This window comes from Gobius niger, assembly GCF_951799975.1.
Source record: "Gobius niger genome assembly, chromosome: 8".
NCBI lineage: Eukaryota > Metazoa > Chordata > Actinopteri > Gobiiformes > Gobiidae > Gobius > Gobius niger.
In genome coordinates this window covers 12,456,907-12,477,485 of record NC_136859.1, presented here as the reverse complement: position 1 = coordinate 12,477,485, position 20,579 = coordinate 12,456,907, and the positions used below count along the sequence as shown (strand labels likewise).

Below are 20,579 nucleotides of genomic sequence, written 5' to 3'. Positions count from 1 at the left end.
ATTTAGACCAGGCAACCAAACTGCTGCCTGACTGTGATTGGTCAGTCTCATCTGTGATCAACTAATCAGTGTTTGATAAAACATAAACAACACATTGATATTAATGCCACACTTCAGAGTTCAGCCATTTTCTCTTGCATCTTTTAAAACTTTTTACCACAGCAAACCCTAAAAGCTTTGATTTGGAGAAGTTTTCAAAATGTTTTATTATCCAGCCGTACTGAGGCGTAACACAGGATGCTTTTCTACTATTTGGTAAGTTAAATATGTCTTTCTATAGTTTTATGGAGGGAAATTCAAATTCAAGTTAGAAAAGCTTTTGTTTCGGTAAATCACTTCCCTATGCGTAATAGTAAAATTGCTTTGAAATGGGCCTATTATAAAATGTTCTTTAGGAGCCCTCTGGCTAAATTAATCAAAAGCCTGATCGTAAAACTGGTTAGCTGTCCAGGCTTCTTCTGTTCTCCAACTCCCTGAAAGTTGGGAACGCTCTCATTAATTTGCGTCATTTGTCCCGCGCCTTGGGGAGACGATCTGAGGAAACATTGTAGCGAAATTGGTGTCGATCACATTTTCCAAAAGTATAGCCCAGTTCTTACTTTAACGAACTTCAAATTATGTTGTCAACTTTATTTTTTGTAGAGCCCCTTAAATAGCGATATGGGTAAAACTCGTTGTGCTTTGTGAAATACAGGCCCCTCTGCAGCACGAGGGTATTTTCAACTTTCCTAAAAGGTCATGTTTGTATCCCGCCCTCACATCAGGCTCAGGGCTCCAAATGCCACTAGGGGGCCTCAAAGCTCATGGATGAGTACTGTGATATACTTTACCACCTGTACTACAGTAAGCGTAGTACTAGTGAGCATCCTTGCTGGTTTATAAACGATTTACAGCTCAAACTGCAGGAAAAATTGGCCTACTGCCTTGTTCTATGTTTCTGTGAAGCACTTTGGTCTTCCTGGTGTTGCTGTAAAGGGCTATATATAGAAACTTTGATTTATTGATACAACTACATCAATAAGTCCATCAAAACTGATCTTAGCGTCCATGTCCAGTGTTGGGGAGAATACTTTGAAATTGTGTTTAGTTACAGAATACTGAATACTCGCCGTAAAATGGATTTGGTAACGTCATAGTACTGTATTTTAAAAACACTAAGTGATTAAGATGTTTAGGCTACACTTGTTACACGCCTCTTACAGATTTATTTACAGATCTATTTACCACTAATTTGGAATGCAAAAAAAGCACTTTGTAAATTCCCACAGCGCAGAAGGACAGAACTTTGCTTTTCCCTGGCTGTTTTGATTATTTCTTTCTTATTAATATTTTGAATATGAAACTGAAATTCAATGATTGAGTACTGTGAAGTATTCCTTTGATTTTCGGAGAGTAACTGCTCCTACAGGGCGACACTGAGGATGGGTCAAATGCAGAGAACTAATTTCTCTACAGAGATTTCCCTACAGAGATTAATGCAGTATAAATTATTATTATTATTATTATTATAAATACCCTCAAATGAAAAAGTAACTGTACATGAATACAGTTGCTCAAAATGAGTCTTAAATACGTATTCTAAATACATGCCAGTCTATTTAGTTACTTCCCAACACTGTCCATATCTACTCAAATATATTACATTTAAAAAAGTGTGCAACTGGGGCTTCTTTCCAAGTGCAACGGCGTGAATCCCAGTCATTGCCCCGAACAGGACTCGAACCCGCGTCTATCAAGTGCACTGTCTGGTTCCAGCCGGCCATGTTTAAACCATGGTTATAATTGTAGTCTGACAAAAGAGGTAATTTAAAAGCTGACCTGCTGATCCGTGCAGGGTGGAAAACAAGATGCCATTTTGTTGCTTATCTCGGGGCTCTATGTTTATTTTCAGGCTGGTGGCTACAAAGGGCATCCGAGTCACCCGCCGGGATTTTCTCAAAGTCAATGTCACTAAAACATGGTGAGTAGTAGCCTTTAATTCACATGTGACGAGGACCACCGTATACTCACTCGCTAAGCCGACGACAGAAGGGATAAAGTGAACTGCATGGACTGACACTAACATGAATAACATGGATCTGTGTATTGACAAAACACTATGTTCACTTGCACGTATTGATTCTGTTTCTGAGTAATGGTAACCTACATTCTGTGCAGTGATGACATAATGGACTACCTCTTGGAGCGCGTGGAGGCCCCTCGTGCGGATCTACCCCAGCCTCGCTTCTCCCTGTACCTGTCCTCCCAGCTGCAGTACGGGGTCATCCTCGTCTATCACCGCCAGTGCGCCATCCTGCTGCGTACGGGCTCACTCACACCATTGTATTAATGTCATGTTAAGAAAGTCATGAAAAAACAAGATTGATTGCTTTTATTATAACATTTATTGTCTCATCAAATCCTCATCACAATCACAACCCTGTGGTGTTCCAGAGGAGACCCAGAGTGTGGTGGACTGGCTACTGAAGCAGAAAACCTCTCAGACCAACGACATGGATGACCAGAGCAGGTTCAGAAGTTAATCAATTGGAGAAATCCTTCAGCAAAAAAGCAAATGTAACAAACTAAAACTCTATGTTTGTGTTTAGAAGGGACAGCACTTCCCTCCTGAGGGATGTGCTGTCCCTGATGGAGCAGACAGAGGGCGCTCCAGACCCGCTGTTCGGGCAGATGTACATGCAAGATGACCTGCCCAGCCCCAGAGCCCTTCTACAGGTGCTGATCATAGCTGTGTAACAAATTTAAAGGATGCATCATACTATTTTAGCCATCCCAAAGTATATGCAATAATATGATATATGGAGTATATCATATCTACCACTATGGAGTACTATTTTTTTGTGAGAAATATAAGTATTTTCTGGGAGTATTTTGCAAACCCAGAAGACACAACGCTTCGATTCAGTTGACTCCGCCCCCTCTCTCCGCTCATGCAACATTTGCAGTAAAAGAAATATAAATATCACAGCAATAAGTGAAGTTACTTCACAATACAGTTATAAGGAGTTGACATTTGCAACACAGCTTCATAAATGGCTAACACACGTTTTGATTGACTCACCGCTCTGTCCTGGCTGCTTCATCGGGGATTTACATTATTACAGACAAACACTGTTTTGGCTTATAGTCGCCGAATCCCGGAAAGAAATTCCAATTTCTGGCGAGTGGCCTCGTCTTTAGAAAGGTTGAATAAAGTCCTCTCGCAGCCAAACGCACATTTCTCCGTGATATTATCGTTAGGCAAGAAAAAAGAACAGGTGTCCAGAGTAGGTTAGAAAGAGCTCCTTCTACACAACTTTCAGTGCAAACATGACATCTGTTCAGACACTCAGGGGGTGCGTTTGTTTTCCTTTTTTTTCTTTATTTCTTTCTTACAACAGAAATAATGGAAAAAAAACTGTCAGGCCGTAGGGCACTACATTACAGACGTCGTGGTCTTCCTGTTTGACACTATGACGTAAAATACGCCATGAAAAAGTAATGTCTTCATGAGGAATACGGACGTAGTGATATATTTGTCCTCTATTTCTCATTGTACAGGGTCATCTCAAGGGCAAATCACCACCTGATTTGTCAGAAGAACAAGATGAACAAAGAGGTCTGATTTCTAACACACATTTACCACTTTTCCCACACGTTTGTTGTAAATATTCACAGCAGATGGAGACAATCGCCATCTCTGCTGAAATTGCTGCTCAATTTCCTGATTTCCTAGAGTTTTGTCCAGATGGTGGAAACAGAAATTGACCTTTTTTCATTTCTTTCCTCAGACATCACTGCGTCTCCGGAGGACATCACACTCAGGGAGCAGGAGCCCGTCTCTATCCCCTTTGCTGAGGTGCGACTGTTGAGTAAACAACACAACTCATGCTTTTGTTGTAGAGCGGATACAGGAATACGATCTGAAGTGTGGGAGAATTGATTAGATTCGATACTATTTTCAGTAAATAAACTTCTGCAATTTACGTTTTTTCCGCAATCGGCCAAAATGTCAGAGATTTTTCCCATTGACTTATAATGGGGCTGCCGCAAATCCATGCTTTTCTGCACTTTTTTCTGCATTTTCTGCAATTTCTGCACTTTGTGCATGTTCAGCTTCTGCAACTTGTGGGTTTTGAGAAAAAATCGTCCTTCTGCAGTTTTCCAGTTTTTTTATACGAGAGTTTGAAATTTTTGCATTAGTGTGTATGTGCGAATCCAGCCAATGGGGGAGACTCCAGGCCTTTCAGCCGTTTGTGCAGCTTCTGCCAATCAAGCACTGAGGCCATTTCAACAGTTTGACCAGTTTATGGAATTTAAAAAGTTTATGCAACATTAATAATTTATGCAAAGTAACCACTTTATGGAATTTAACCAGTTCATGCATTTTAAAGAGCTTATGCAATTTACATAATTTATGCGAATTATCCCAGTCATGCATTTTACCACTTTTTGCAGTTTATACAGTTTATGCAGCATGACATTTTATGCATTTTACCAGTTTATGCAAATTTGATTATGCAATTTGAAGAGTTTATGCAATTTCTGCATTCGCTTCCCGCATTTCCGCAGTCAATTGCGGAAATGTCATCAAGTCAGTTTTCAGCTTTCAGTGGTTCGAATTGATCTCGCTTTTGAACAGACCAAATGTTTTCGTACTTTACTCATGCAAATTTTACACAGGCACATTTGACCTTTTGCAATTGGGAGGGAGGTTGCTCCTTAGTGTGGCCTGCGTATACCGCAAAATCGCCCACGGAGTCCTCCCGTCACCTAGCAACCTCGATGCTAGTGCTAACGCTATGCACAGTCACAGAACAGCTAAGTGATGGGATGATCAAATGGTAGTGTACTCGGATGATAGGTGAAATTAATTAATCTCACCCAAATCTCATCAGACATCAACCTTTTCAGTGAAATCTATAAACAATTGTCAATTTTCCTGTGACAGAATTTATGTTACAGTAATGGCTTAGTCCGTCCTGTCGCAAAGGTATTGCATTGTGTTCCCATGAAGAAAATAGATTGGCTTTGTATGAATTGCTGAGGTTAAACTCTGCTCGCGGTCGAAATTTACCTGGAAAAGGTGGCTCTCGTGAACTTTTGGTGATAAAGTGACGCTGTTTCGTGTGGGGCAGTGGCCATGAAATGAGTTGTTTATGTCGCTGTTTTGAAAGAGGGAGGCGCTGCGGTGTTTTTCTGTCTTCTTTTCACTCTGTCATTGGCCGCTGCTTCTGTGTGTTCGCTTTGGAGACGCTATATTCACTCACGTTTCTCCTGTGCGTCCGAAATTGGGCATAAAAGTCGTGTAATGTGTGCTGACCACACATTACACACACAACATTTCTGATGTTACTGCGTGACAAGTGTCTACTCGTCTCTTTATGTTAACAGCAGGTGGAGTTATACATTTGATTTCAGTAAACACTTTCATCACCTCCTTACTGCTCCCTTTTAAACTGTCAATCAATGACCAAATTTCCTCTTCGGACACGTATGACATTAGTCTTTTCCTTGCTTTTCTAATGTCTGATTTCCAATTTTCATATGAAGCAAGCAGACGCTTTTCTGTCTGTTGGATTATTTCCACGGTTTCTGAAATATTATTAGCCACAGGTGACTGCTCACCTACTTGTGTTCCATGCTCCTCCATTTTAAAAGATATATTTTGCCGTCTTCGTTTTTATAAAATATTTGCAAATGTCTTGGTACAGAACATATAATGTCCACCGTGTCTTATTTGTCCTTTACTTTTGACAGTGGCAGAGCTCTTTGTTTAGTTCATAATAGTGGCTCATATAAGCACCAAAACAGTTTACACACAATGTCCGTGGCTAATTTTCAGCCCTTATGTTTATCTTTGCGGCATTTGTTTTCCAGATAATCATTTGTTTCCCAAAAAGGCGTGGCTCCTTCCACTGACAAGCACTTGAAGAGGTTTATTTCGCTGTAGCCACCTCCAGGAAAAGCTCTTACTGTAGCATCCCAGTCGTAATGATGAAGCATTCAAGTGGATCTCGTGTCTTTTTCCTACTTTATTTCCATTTAGTACAAAGTGACCACCGTAAGAGCTAAAAGCAAAACAATTTACAATATAAACATCCATACACAAATAGTGAAATGAATCCAAATATTACCTTTTTTCCCCATTCCAACTGGGAGCTAAAAACCATAACCATAAGGTGCCATGTTCCCTTCCCGCAATGACAATCAGATTTAAACACTTCCTTATTCAGCACACAGGATATTACATCATCAAACAGGAAGTACTTCAAAATAATTAAATTATTATCAAGTCCAGTACAACTACTATAGACTAAATTTGATAGATTGCAAAATGTAATCTATGATGGCCAAGTAGAGGTGGTCAAAGTACTTCTTTTCATTTCTTCAGTTAAAGCATTTTTGTAGCTTAAAAAATATGAAGATATACTCCTGAAGACAACACAGTTCCTGACCAGTTTCCAAAACCAGCTGCTCTCATTAATTTCCTCTGCAGGCCTGAGCTCTGAGGCCACAAGCGGCCGTCCTTAAGGAGAGTGTCCTGACACAGGAGACTTGAGCCCAGACCGCTGAGCTGAAGAAACAACCTAAATGCAGGTGCACGGCGGTGCTGCCCGCGACAGCAGCCACAGAGCGAGGTCCACTACAGCTGCCTGGAGCCCTGCCCCGGGCCCTGCACACGGGGTGGTTTGGAGACACATCTGTACCGGAGCTGAACTCAGAAAAGCTAATCTGTCGCTGCCCAGTCCGTTAAGCGCAGTACCTCTCGCTAAGTTGCCCCGCGCGATATCCTACCCCTGACGATTTTGCCCCGCGATGTCCTACCCCTCGCTAATTTCCCCCGCGCAATGTCCTACCCCTGACGATTTTACCTCGCGATGGCCTACCCCTCGCTAAGTTGCCCCGTGCGATGTCCTACCCCTGACGATTTTACCCCGCGATGTCCAACCTATCACTAATTTGCCAATAAAATCTCTAGCGAACTGAGCTGAGAGAAAGCTAATTTGATGCCATTGGTGTGAGTGAACCTTCCCTCCCCCCGCCCGGTCCTAAACCCACCACCCCAGCCCCACTCCCCCCATCCTCTAACCACTGCCCTGTCCTAAACCCCCCCTCCCCCCCTCCTAGCACCGGTCCTGTCACACCAATGGCAGCAGATTTACCCCTCTGATGACACTCCCTTCGTTGGTTCAGCTCCCCTCAGATGTTCCACTACCCCCCGTCGTGCAGGACTCCGGGGTCAGCGGCTTCCAGACGCAGCTGCAGGTCCTCGATCTGTGACCCGCTGTCGTTCGAGCAGCATCGTGCGCTTGCATTAAGTTGTTTCCTCAGCTCAACGTTGTCTGGGCTCTGGTCTCCTGTACGGGACGCTCTCCTCCTGGGACGGCCGCCTGGTGCCTCAGTGCTCCGGCCTGCAGAGGAAACGAATGGGAGCTGAAATATGTGTTTAGCCCTGAGAAGTGTATCTTCATATTTTAGAAACCACTGTCACTTGTCCATCATAGATTACATTTTGCAGTCAAAGTACTTCTTCTCATTTCTTCAGTTAAAGCATTTTTGTAGCTTAAAAAATATGAAGATATACTTCTAAAGACAACACAGTTCCTGACCAGTTTCCAAAACCAGCAGCTGCCATTAATTTCCTCTGCAGGCCTGAGCTCTGAGGCCACAAGCGGCCGTCCTTAAGGAGAGTGTCCCGACACAGGAGACTTGAGCCCAGACCGTTGAGCTGAAGAAACAACCTAAATGCAGGTGCACGGCGGTGCTGCCCGCGACAGCAGCCACAGAGCGAGGTCCACTACAGCTGCCTGGAGCCCTGCCCCGGACCCTGCACATGGGGTGGTTTGGAGACACATCTGTACCGGAGCTGAACTCAGAAAAGCTAATCTGTCGCTGCCCAGTCCGTTGAGCGCAGTACCTCTCGCTAAGTTGCCCCGCGCGATATCCTACCCCTGACGATTTTACCCCGCGATGTCCTACCCCTCGCTAATTTCCCCCGCGCAATGTCCTACCCCTGACGATTTTACCCCGCGATGTCCTACCCCTCGCTAAGTTGCCCCGCGCGATGTCCTACCCCTGACGATTTTACCCCGCAATGTCCTACCCCTCGCTAATTTCCCCCGCGCAATGTCCTACCCCTTGCGATTTTACCCCGCGATGTCCTACCCCTCGCTAATTTGCCTATAAAATCTCTAGCGAACTGAGCTGAGAAAAAGCTAATTTGATGCAATTGGTGTGAGTGAACCTTCCCCGCCCGGTCCTAAACCCACCACCCCAGCCCCACTCCCCCCATCCTCTAACCACCGCCCTGTCCTAAACCCCCCCTCCCCCCCTCCTAACACCGGTCCTGTCACACCAATGGCAGCAGATTTACCCCTCTGATGACAGATCAGCTTTTCGTTGGTTCAGCTCCCCTCAGATGTTCCACTACCCCCCGTCGTGCAGGACTCCGGGGTCAGCGGCTTCCAGACGCAGCTGCAGGTCCTCCATCTGTGGCCCGCTGTCGTTCGAGCAGCATCGTCCTTGCACCTGCATTAAGTTGTTTCCTCAGCTCAACGTTGTCTGGGCTCTGGTCTCCTGTACGGGACGCTCTCCTCCTGGGACGCCCGCCTGTTGCCTCAGTGCTCCGGCCTGCAGAGGAAACGAATGGGAGGTGAAATATGTGTTGTCCTGCGAAGTATATCTTCATATTTTAGAAGCCACTGTTATCATTTAACTGAAGAAATTTTTATCTAATTTGTATTTTAAAGTCCTTTTTAATTTCTGAATTTAAGTAATTTAGACCTTTTTACATATTAATTTGTTGAAAGTTAAAATAAAACAGCAGTATGGCCTTATAGGAGGGGAACTCTCACTGTCTTCACATCTCTACGCTTATTCTGGCCCTTCTTCCCTTTTCCTTATGTTTTAGTGGAGCAACCACCGTCACTGACGGATCGTTCAGAAAGCGTTCGAGCTCTGGGGGAAATTCCCCAAATGTGACCAACTTGTGGTTAGTGAGGCCAGAGCTGATGTTGGCACTTTCTGTCTCACAAACGTCTTTTACTTCAGCAGTTTGCTTATTTCCTTGCATTTTTCTGAGATTTTTCTTTCTTCTTTGGGTGGAGAACGTTTCAGACTTCATAACTGTCTTGGGATGTTCCTCAGAAGATCTTAGTGGCTCCATTTGGACCACCGTCACTGACGGATCATTCAGAAAGCGTTCGAGCTCTGGGGGGAAATCCCCAAATGTGACCAACTTGTGGTTAGTGAGGCCAGAGCTAATGTTGGCACTGCTCATTGGCTCAGAAACTGTTTGTTGAACTTTGACATCTCCTAACCTCTGCGTGTCTGAAGTCTGGGGGATCAAAATGTCAGACGTTCTCTGAATTTTGATTATTTGATGCTGCTTCTCCTCTTTCAACACTTTTAACAGAACCTCCTCCCGCGCTTTGGACTCTTGTGCGACGCTTTCCAAGTGTCGTATTTGCTGGTCATGTAGGACTTTCCATTCACAAAAGCGTCTTTGATTCTCTAACTGGGCCTCTGACCACTGTTTCTCTCTGGCATCAAACGCAGACAGCCAGAGCCTGTCCCGCTCCTGTCGCCATTTTTCTCTCTGGAGGAGAATTTCTCTCTCGTCTCTCCACTGTCGTTCTCTGAAACGCAGCGCCTGTATCTCCTGTATTAGCCTCTCGTTTCCCCAAAAGGCGTCCGTGCTTTCTGTAGCGCTGTAAGACTTGTGGCTGTAGCTAATGTTGTCAGTGTTCGCTGGGCCAAAATACATTTGCTTAACCTTGACTTCTTCGAACCCCTGCGTGTTTGTCGTCTGAGGGATCACAATTTCAGAGTCAATTTCGATTATTAAATGCCTTTCCTCTTCATGCAACACTTTTAACAGTAGCTCCTCCCGTGCTTTGAACTCTTGTGCGCAGTTTTCAAAGTCTTGAATCTGTTGGGCATGTACGGTTTTGAAGTGAGACCAGCGTCTTTGATTCTCCAGCTGGGCCTCAGACCACTGTCTGTCTCTGGCATGAAAGGCGGACAGCCAAAGCCTGTCACTGTCCTGTCTCCATCTTTCCCTCTGAAGGAGAACGTCTCTCTCCTCTGTCCACTCTCTTTCCCTGGCTCGAAGCCCCTGCATCTCCTGGATCAGCCTGTGTTTTGCTGAAAAGGCTTCAGCACCTTCTGTAGCGCTGTAGGACATGTTTTGGGCGTTTTCCATTTCACTAATGTCACAAACGTTCGTACAAACGAAACAAAACTACTTCAAAACTGTTCGAGATATACTGCACACAACTGCACTGAATGGCTCGCGATGTGAACTGAACTTTTGGGACAGCAGATGTGACCAGGTAACTATAGCAATATACCAACATTCCAGTATGGAATCGTGTCATGTGATTTTGGAAAGGCCATATATGGGCACATTTTGGAATTATATGCCCATAGTACTGTTGCTAGGTTACAAGGTAGATTCCACTTTCCCAGGTCAAAGGTCATGGTACATTATGTATTACACCAAATTTACATGGGATTACAGTCGACAGAAAACTAGGCTAAAACTGAAAGTAATTATTTATTTTGATCAGGCCCAACCTGACCGTTTTAGAGGAAGAGGAGACTGGAGTACTGCCTTCAGTGCTCCTCTGAAAATGTGCAACAAAAAACAGGAAAATAGTTTGTAAACGGGTGTATCTTGTACAGAATATCAATAGCTTTAAAAACATTAAAAACAGTTTAAACAAAGTAGAAAGCCTTGAATGCACCAGAATAGTGTTGCTGAATCTAGTTCTGACCAACTGCAGCAAACCCAGATCAAAACTGTTTTTTCTTCTTCTTTTTTCAAATATATTTACTAAAAAATAAAATGTATCTATAAAAGAAATTACTGTGATTTCAACATTTCTCTGAGTTTTTAAATGGTCAAAATCGGTCCAAGGACGGCTGAGAAACATCCTGATAAAGTCTTCAATCCGAGAACCAGGCTGTTTAAATACACACACGATAAAAGCGATCGATCTGTGGCAACACGTGGTGTTGCAAAGCGTGTCAACAATGTCTTGAAAATTGACTTGAAACTGAGATATTTAGGCATTTGCCTCTTCACAAAACATTACTGTCCGTCCAGAGAGGATAGAGGAGGAGAGAGGAGTTAATCAGAAAGGAGAGTGTTGCATAAAACACTAATCATCTCCGAATCTAGAAAAAAACAGTGATTTTGATCCAAACTTGCTGCGTATATATGAGTAACTGAGCGTAAAAGTCAGATTTGTGTTTCAGTTGTGAAATAACAAAACTTGTCATTGATAATAAAGAAAATACCCCAAATATGTATAAGAAATACCGATTTCTGAAGAAAAAGGGGCACAAACTACAAAATATTTGAGGTCGACTTGACCTATATATATATATATATATATATACACTGCTCACAAAAACTTAGGGCAGACTCAAAAAACACATCCTAGATGTCAATCAATTTGATTTTTCGGATGAAATTCTTTATTCATAGTGTAGGGCAATGTGTTGAGAACAAAATAACATAAGAATGATAAATGGAAATCAAATTCTCAGCCCTTGGAAGTCTGTCTGCGGAATTCTTCCGCAGACAATTATTGGTTTTCATGTTCTTTATTATTATTCCTCTTCCATCTTTTTCCCAATTTTCTCCAGCTTTCAGCACTTTCATGCTTTGTGCAATTTTGCAAGTTATGCATCAAAACGTTCCGCATGTTGAGGAGAAGGGTGCTATTACTTTTGGGACTTCTGCAACTTACGTTTTTTCCGCAATCGGCCGAAATGTCGGAGATTTTTCCCATTGACTTATAATGGGGCTGCCGCAAATCCATGCTTTTCTGCACTTTTTTCTGCATTTTCTGCAATTTCTGCACTTTTTGCATGTTCAGCTTCTGCAACTTGTGGGTTTTGAGAAAAAATGGTCCTTCTGCAGTTTTCCAGTTTTTTTATACAGGAGTTTGAATTTTTGCATTGGTGTGTATGGGGGAATCCAGCCAATCGGGAGACTCCAGGCCTTTCAGCCATTTGTGCAGCTTCTGCCAATCAAGCACTGAGGCCATTTCAACAGTTTCAACCAGTTTATTGAATTTAACCAGTTTATGCATTTTAAAGCGATTATGCAATTTACATAATTTATGCGAATTATCCCATTCATGCATTTTACCACTGCAGTTTATACAGTTTATGCAACATGACATTTTATGCATTTTACCAGTTTATGCAAATTTGTTTATGCAATTTCTGCATTCGTTCCCGTATTTCCACAGTCAATCGCAATGGCGCAGCCATTGCGATTGCGTTATTGATTGCTTTTCTTAACTTGCCTTGCCCTTCTGTTTCTTAGTATGAAGGAATGGAGTTAGCGGATCATCATCCTGAAACGATTGACTTACTGCTGGCTGAAACCGATCAATTCCCCGAAGGTGAGTTTGTCAAATTCTGTTCAAACACTATATAATTTTCAAAAGCATTAGATTTTCTTATTGACTGTGTTTCCTCTGTTTTGACCTTCACTAACAGGGGAGGTTTTGAGAGACGTACCAGAAGCAGAGTCAGGGGTCGACATGGAGAGAGAAGAGGAGAGAGGGGGAGAGGCGGAGAGAGAGCCGACCAGAGAGCAGACAGAATCCACTGCTGAGTAAATGATCACACATGATCAACTCTGCCTGTTTCTTTAGCGTTTATTACAGCACGTGTTTCCTTTAATAAGCTTCTGCAAAATCAAAAGTGTTCCAGTGTTCATTCATTTTTTGACCACTGTGCAAAACCTTATCCAAGCACATCCCTAAGATTGGACTCTGTAGTGGCCAATCCATGTGTGAAAATGATGTCTCACGCTCCTTTCACAATGTGAGCCCGATGAATCCTGGCATTGTCTCGTTCTTCAGGCACATAGTGTTGCTGAACCTAGACCTGACCAACTGCAGCAGCCCCAGATCAGAACTGTTAGTTTAATCCAGGTAGTGACTTTTTGGGGTCAGGCAGTGCATTAATGTTTACCCTCTCTCCAGCTTGAGTCAGCCTCTGAGTGAGTGACAGGTGGATTTAAAGAGTTGCAGTGACGTGTGAGGAAAGCTTTAGCTGAGAGCGGCGGTGGCTTAGTGGCAATCATCTACACATACAAATTACGGCCATCGGATACTAGCTCTAACTGCTATGCAATAATTTACTCACCCTGCCGATGTGTGTGTGAGTCAGAGAGACCATTCGCTTCTCTCCGTCAAAAGCCACAACCAGGACTCACCAGAAAATCGTACATAATTCATCATCATCAACGTATTTATCTTTCCTTTAAGTGACTATACCTGATTTTGAACCCTTTCAGTCACATATTGACAATTTGAGTTGACCATTCACAACATCAACAAATCATAATACAGCGCAAACTTCACGCATCAGGCTGATTTTTTCACCAATAGTCATTACAACATACTTTTGTCAGGTATAGCTCCTTTAAGTTAACTTATTCTTTTCCAACAATGAGAAAGTCCCATGTGTGTCCTGCCCTCTTCAGGTTGCCGCAGACCACGCTGCCGAGCGAGGACCCGATGCTGTTGCCCCAGGACGAGTCACACCTGCCCCTGCTTCCTGCAGCGCCCCCTGTGGGCCAGCTCACACCGGTGTCTGCTCCGGTCCTGCCCTCCCCTCTGTCTGCCGAGGACCGGGGGGAAAAGAGGAGGAAGGTGCCAGAGGTGGGAGCTACAGGTTTTTTACTAAATATCTGCCAATATCACACTGACTAAAGACGACTGCCTGTTTTTTGCACTCAGTCACAGCCTTAAAATGAGCCGTCTCTTCCTCAACTTCCTCAGCCTTTGGGGAGATCAGAAACATTGCGGCCACAAGTTTGCACACCTCGGATCATATTTTATATATTTTCATATTGCAGACTCGTTTATAATTTCAGAACCATAAGAGGCAGAGACGTTTTTTTGTTTTGGAATCTGCTGATTTTTGTCTTTTAAACAAGCTCCCTCTGAAGAACCTATGAATGTCCTGAATTCATCAGCCCCACGCCACTAATAAAGCGCCCCCACAGTTCAACACTGACACATTTTACAGTTTAGGAGCATCATACACAAGAGAGAAGATATTCTTAAAAACATACTAAAGATATCGGCGGGGCATATCGGCATCGTCCAATAAGAATCCCTATAAATTGGCATTTGCCTTCAAAAAACCCATATCGGTCGACCTCTGGTGGGAGCCCACTTATGTAGACGTTTGTTCATGTACTTTTGCTCTGACTTCATGCTTAAGGGAACCGGCCACTGTTTTTGCTGAGCTTAGACGAGTTCATACATACCTGTCTGGTCTTTGTGCGTGCCGGTTGAAGAGCGTGGTTGCTTCTAACTTCACCCCGTTTGGAGCTATGGGAATATACTGGGAGAGGTCTCTTTGCGTAAATAAGGACACACAAAAAGACCAGACAGGTGCGCATCAACTCGTCTAAGCTCAGGTAAGAACATATCTCAGTATGGAAAAACGGTGGCCTGTTCCTTTAAATAAAGAGATTATGTCATGATGTGCACTTACTGTTTTTACAAAAGTCCAGTCCAGATGAGCTCCAGCGGCCGCGGTGGAAGAGGAGGAGGAGGCAGCTGATCTTCATTGACCTGGAAACGCAGCTCTCTCAGGAGGAGCAGCAGCGGCAGATCAGCGACCCTGGCACGCAGACCGCGCCGCCCGACATCTTGCCCCGCCCCTCTGCCCTCGCTCCCTCAGCCGCGGACCTGCTCAACACACCCATCGCCTGTCAGTACCAACACAGCCTTTTTCTGGTTTTGTTCGGGTTATGTTTGTCCTGTATTAAAAGAATATCCTGTTGCACATTTCCTTCTCCCGTCTTATTTAGCAGCGTAAAGGCCACTCCCGTAACCTTTTCACACAAAAAATTAAACCAAATGCCATTTCCTCCGCAGCGCTCTTGTCTGAGGATCTGTGGTTTCTATGGAAACGGGCCGCAGTCATCACGCCCCTCTCCGGCCCGGACCTCCAGACCAATGAGAGGGGTTCGGAGTCCACCGACTCGGAGAAAGAGCGGGAGGCCGAGAGGGCAGAGCAGGAGAAGAGGCGTGAGGAGAGCTCTACTGAGGTGTGTGCGCCACGTTTTACACTGTGTTTATGAAGCTGCAAATGTCACGGTTCTAATGGCTTTGTGCAGATCCCGAGAGATGTGGCCGAGGCGGAGGAGCTGGACGTCTCAGGTAAAGCTCACACACATACAGTACATACAGTAATAATATTAACTTGGTTAATTCACAACGATACTAAGATAAAGTTGCCGTTTTTGTCATGGAGCTTTGTGCAGTTTGAACCTGGAAATAGCTTGGTTTTCATGTGTGTTGTTGCATTTACCAACCCAATACTAAATGTTTAAACTCAATTTACTACTTAAGAGATTAAAAAACCTCAGTACTCGATAACTTCAGCTAAAGATCATGGCCATAACCATTCATAAAAGGTCAATCAACTTCCCTCTGCTTTGCTACAGCGGCATTCGTTGCCTTTTTCTGCGAACTACATCTTTGCTGTGTTTTTGTGGTGTTCGGTGGACATTTTTTACTGCAGAGTCCATAAAGGCCTTGAAGAAAACAGCTTTTTAAAAGTAAACAAACATCTAGCTCATGAGCTAAGACATTTGAGACCGACACGTTTCTTTTTCTGAAACACTGAAGAGGCACCAAGGGCTCCTCACACCTGCAGCACAGTGGAGGCGTCACAAGAGGCGCTACAGGAAACAAAATAGGGACAAACCAGGAGAAGATGGTGAAAGACTGTTGGGGAGCGGAGGGAGCTGCGAAGGAGGAAGAGGAGGAGCTGAGCAGTGCAGGACACCACGCTCTGAAAGAGGGACAAACCCAGGAGGCACTGCACCTTTTCAGAGGAGTCCAAGACAGTCAGCCGGGTTTCCTCTGGGTGCTCTGCTTCCTCTAACTTCCAAAAACATGCTGTTCAGGTTCACCCACAGTCGTAGCGGCTCAGGACAAACCCAACACCTGAACGCAATTTCGCTCTACAATTGTACAATGACAAATGAAGCACTTACTTTATTTATAGAGCCTTTAAAAACACACAAAGTGAGACCAGCGCCGGCTCCAGAGCACAGTGACTGAGGGTGCAATCGAGTTCCAAAAGGGTGCAAATAGTTTCTCATCATTAAAATACATTGTGCTGCCATTAATACTGAGGGTGCAAACATTTCAAAATGAGGTTGCACCCTCTTGCACCCCCGTAGATCCGGGCTTGAGTGAGACACAGTACTTTCCATTAAAATCAGCAACATCAGAGAAGAAAAAACTATTCATTACAATGACAATGTGCAAAACTGTGTCACTGCATTACTCTGTGTTAAACGCTCGTCTGAAAAAGCAAGTTTTGAGCCTGGATTTAAAAAGACCAAAGTAAGAATGACAGCAAGTATCAATACATTTGCAAAGCCGTACTTGTTTGCAGGCACTTTTAGTCTGTGTATCGATTTCTTTGACATCATAATTTGCACATAAACTGCCTGAACCTTTCACTTTATTCCACTGGGAACAACATAAATCGGTGCCTCTGTTTTCTGAGGGGCTGCACAGTTCATTGCTCTCCAATCAATATTGTAATTTGGACAATCTCAATTAGCAAAGAGCCTCAGCTGCAGTTGTTTATGTTGTACAATTTTATCTGCAAACAACAAAGCCTTTTGTCTCCATGTCTCCAGCTGAGCTAGTAATTCAGGCTTCGATAACATGTTCAGAACTATAGGTGTTTCAGACATACTGTAAATTAAGTAGTTCATATTTCAGTCTTTTCTCAAATTTTAAATGAAATTGTCCACTCTGAACTGATTTATTCCAGCCGTGGCCTCGCTGCACCTGGAGGGCTCGGACCAAATGGAGTTCTCCCGGGAAATCTCCCCCATGTTCACCCCAGACAAAGAAGGGTAAGTGTTTTCTCGATTATCGCTGTCTTTGGATCGTCTTTGTTGTTTTATCTTGGTTTATTCGGCCCTTATGTTTGCTGGTAGGTCTGTAGTGTCCAGATCAGTGTCGATCCTGCAGCACATCCCAGAGGAGGCAGATGAGGTAGTGGGTGAACCAATGCAGCGTTCTCCTGGGTAAGGCTTTAAACCGACCTTAGACTATGTTAGAATCACGCTAAGGCCTGTCACATAGTCAAGCCACTGCTAAAATGTGCACTAGAGTGTCACGCACTTGTCGGATTTTGAAGCATCCTGATTGTGTTTGTTTCCCAGTGAGAGTATCCTCATTTCAATATCCTGGATTAGCGAGAAACTGGGATATTCTCACTGGATCCAGGAGCCGACACTTTCTGCTGGATACTGCAGGATAAATATTCTGGATACTGTCTATGCATATAAGGGTTTAAGTATGCAGGTTTCTCGAGTCGGGAAAAAGCTGCAAATCCACCGTGATTGTGCACCCTCTGCTGGAAAAGCGGATCTAGGCCGATTAGCTTTTAGGAAAGGTTGATGTTGATCTACTTAACGCATGTGAGGAGTCAGTGACTGAGTTATTTTTTTTTTCTTCATTTCTTATGAACAGATTTAGTGTAACTAGATGTTTCTGTTGATTGATAAAAACAACATAAGCTCGAACAGCATACGAATTGCTTGTTCTTTTTAAACACAGGAAAAAGAGGATCTGAGGCATTCTGACTTACAATTTAAAGTCCTTTATTAAATGGACTTGCCGACGCGTTTCGCCCGTCTTCCTCAGGGCCCCGATTTGCCCTGAGGACGACCATCTCTAGGTCGAAGCGCGTTGGCATGTCCATTTAATAAAGGACTTTTAAATTGTAAGTGCCTCAGATCCTCTTTTTCCTCTGTTTATCAAGTTTGATACCTGATCTTTGAAGAGCAAGGGCGCCCACTTTTTTGGACCGACTAATGCACTCACTTTTTTCTGTTTTGCTTCTTGTTTTTGTTCCCAAACGACCCTATCCTAACCCTATAATTATAATGGTAAAGCATAAAAAATAGGTGAACAAATAACACCATTGCAGATCCGCTCGTACCAGAGGACGCACTATCACAGAAAATCCACTTCACTGTCGTGGATCTGCTTCACCTCCGGCCTGCGGCTTTCTCTTATTATTGGGTTTCTCTGAGTGCATGTAAACATCATATCCAGAATACTATCATAACCGGAATACTCTAATGAAGTGGTTCTCAAATGGTTTGGCTTCAGGACCATCACTTTAGGATGACAGGCTGCAATAATGCAAAATCGTGTAATCAAAACAACTCGATAACAGTAATATAAACAGGCTGAGGAAGTGTTTTTCTACCATTGACAGAGGAAAATATTGTAAGGCAAAGGCTTGTGACTGACTGAAAATGGTTACGCAACCTCCTGGGTCCCGAGTCCTGACAAACCAGTTGAGAAACACTGTTCTAATGCATATAAACAGACTCAAACCGTAAAATGGCCGGGAACACAAACCACAATAGACAGTCGGTGGAAAAGGTCACCGTCTTTAACCATGTCACAGCCCTACAGTCATAAAGCCTTGGGCCGGTCTCAGAGGCAGCTCTCTGTGCAGGCTGTTACCGGAGTTAGTGGAGTGTGAAGAGGGTCCTGTGTCCTTCCAGTCCCTCCTGCCACAGGGGGCCAGCCGCAGAACTGTCAGCCACCATTTCGTGAGGCTTTTGGGTAAGGATGGTCAGGCTTTTCACGTTTCCTATTTAGGTCGTGTAATATTGTCCTATAACCCAGCAGTTACGCGTCTACAAACATGTTCACAAGCGCACAGGATTCTTGGATTAGTTTAGCTCCTCACATCATACAGTCTTTTCTCGATAGTTAATCCCAACCTGAACTGAGCACATTTTTCTCCAGTTTTACCCAAATCTTAAAGCTTCTTGAGAAAAAAGCGTCAATATAACGAGGAAAACGAGGATGAAAACTGATACAAAATGATATGATACAAAAGTGATACAAAAAAGCGACAAAGAAGCAATACAAGAGCGACAAAAACGTGCCAGAAAAGCAACAATAGAACTTTTTTTTGGTGGAAATCAACAAAAAAGCAAAGAAAAAACGATGAAAAAGCAACAAAAACACACAAAAAAACCCATAAAAACATGACAAAAAAACACACAAAAAAGTGGCAACAAAAAAGTGACAAATATGTGGCAAAACAAGACAAATTAAGCAACGTAAAAAAAAGATGAAAAGGCAACAAAAAAGCAGCAACAAAACTACGAAAACACAACAAAAAGCATGAAAAAAACACAAAAAAGCGACAAAAATGAAATAAATAAGTGACAAAAAGAAGCAATAAAAGGGCGACAAGAAAGCGACAAAAAACACGGCGACAATGCGACAAAAAAGCAAGGAAAAGGAAAGATGAAAAGCAGCAAAAACACAACAAAAAAATTATGAAAATGGGGGAAAAAAAGCAACAATGAAGCAATAAAAGTGCGACAAAACATGCCAGAAAAGCAACAATAAAACAACAAAAAAGTGAAAAAAAATTGGCGGAACATGACAAAACAGCAAAGAGAAAAAAAGATGAAAAGGCAACAAAAAGGCAGCACAAAAAAGTGACATAAACAAAAGAAATAAGTGACAAAAAAGCAATAAACGGGCGACAAAAAAGTAACAAAAACACGGCAACAACGCGACAAAAACACAACATGAAAAAGATGAAAAGCAGCAAAAACACAACAAAAAAACTATGAAAATGCGACAAAAAGCGTGGAAAAAAACACAATTAAGTGACAAAAACTGAACAAGTAAGTGACAAAAAAGCAACAAAGATGCAATAAAACAGCGACAAAACGTGCCAGAAAAGCAAAAATAATACATTAAAAAGCACTTCCAAAATGAGATAGAAATGCACCGATAATGCAACAAAAAAATTAGGATCAGTTTTGTCGGTCTTAGCTTTCAAATGAGCTATTACACTGTTGCTCTCCAGTCAAAGCTTTTAGATTTGGGTCGAGCCGGGGTGGGGGATAAGAGGATAAAATAAATGCTGCTAGAATAGATACCGTATTTGACCCAAAATCCTAAGTATAACGTGGCGCCTTCTCATGATTTGTGAATCTCTACCGTAAAAACATCTGAGTAATCTCCTGTTTTCCCCCCATCCAAACCTCACCGGAAGCCTCCTTTGTGATTTGTTTGTTTTGCAGAGGATTTATCTTCCAGGAAACTGCAAGCCGAGCAGAGTGAGCCTTACAGTGACATCTTAATATCCATCCGCTCAGGGTCTCTCTAGTCATGCATCTCCATTGCATTGAAGCTGTGTTGCCCCCAAAAATCATCACAGTCATCTGCACCCTATGATGAATAATTGAAACATCACCTGTTTAGAGTTCTTTTTGCCTGCACTGTTCTGAATATATTTGCATTTATAGCATTTTACAGTTTTTACAAATGGAAATGTTTCGTAACCTGCTGCCTGCATCTCTGTTTTGATCTTGCTGTTTATCCACAATATTTTAATGCATTTTTACAAACTTCATAATGAACAGTTAGAGGATCAACATGACCTAAGACTTTTATGAATTCATGTTTTCTTTAGTTACCCTGTTCTGAACATGTTTTACTACTTTTTTAAAAATTGTCATGTTATTAACCCTC

At 43.0% G+C, this 20,579-nt stretch overlaps 1 protein-coding gene across 1 annotated transcript; it reads left to right on the top strand.

Moving 5' to 3' along the window:
• The first annotated feature begins 127 nt into the window (after positions 1 to 127).
• On the top strand, positions 128 to 20,244 carry LOC306966835 (meiotic recombination protein REC8 homolog). The gene is made up of 17 exons (XM_079561651.1): positions 128 to 255; positions 1,892 to 1,960; positions 2,158 to 2,300; positions 2,434 to 2,509; positions 2,589 to 2,715; positions 3,541 to 3,598; positions 3,771 to 3,838; positions 12,326 to 12,404; positions 12,502 to 12,619; positions 13,496 to 13,686; positions 14,542 to 14,736; positions 14,904 to 15,076; positions 15,146 to 15,188; positions 16,825 to 16,909; positions 16,994 to 17,083; positions 18,532 to 18,641; positions 20,129 to 20,244. The coding sequence occupies exons 1-17, from the start codon at positions 200 to 202 to the stop codon at positions 20,212 to 20,214; spliced, it is 1,767 nt and encodes a 588-aa protein (XP_079417777.1). The 5' UTR covers positions 128 to 199; the 3' UTR covers positions 20,215 to 20,244.
• Positions 20,245 to 20,579: the final 335 nt, after the last annotated feature.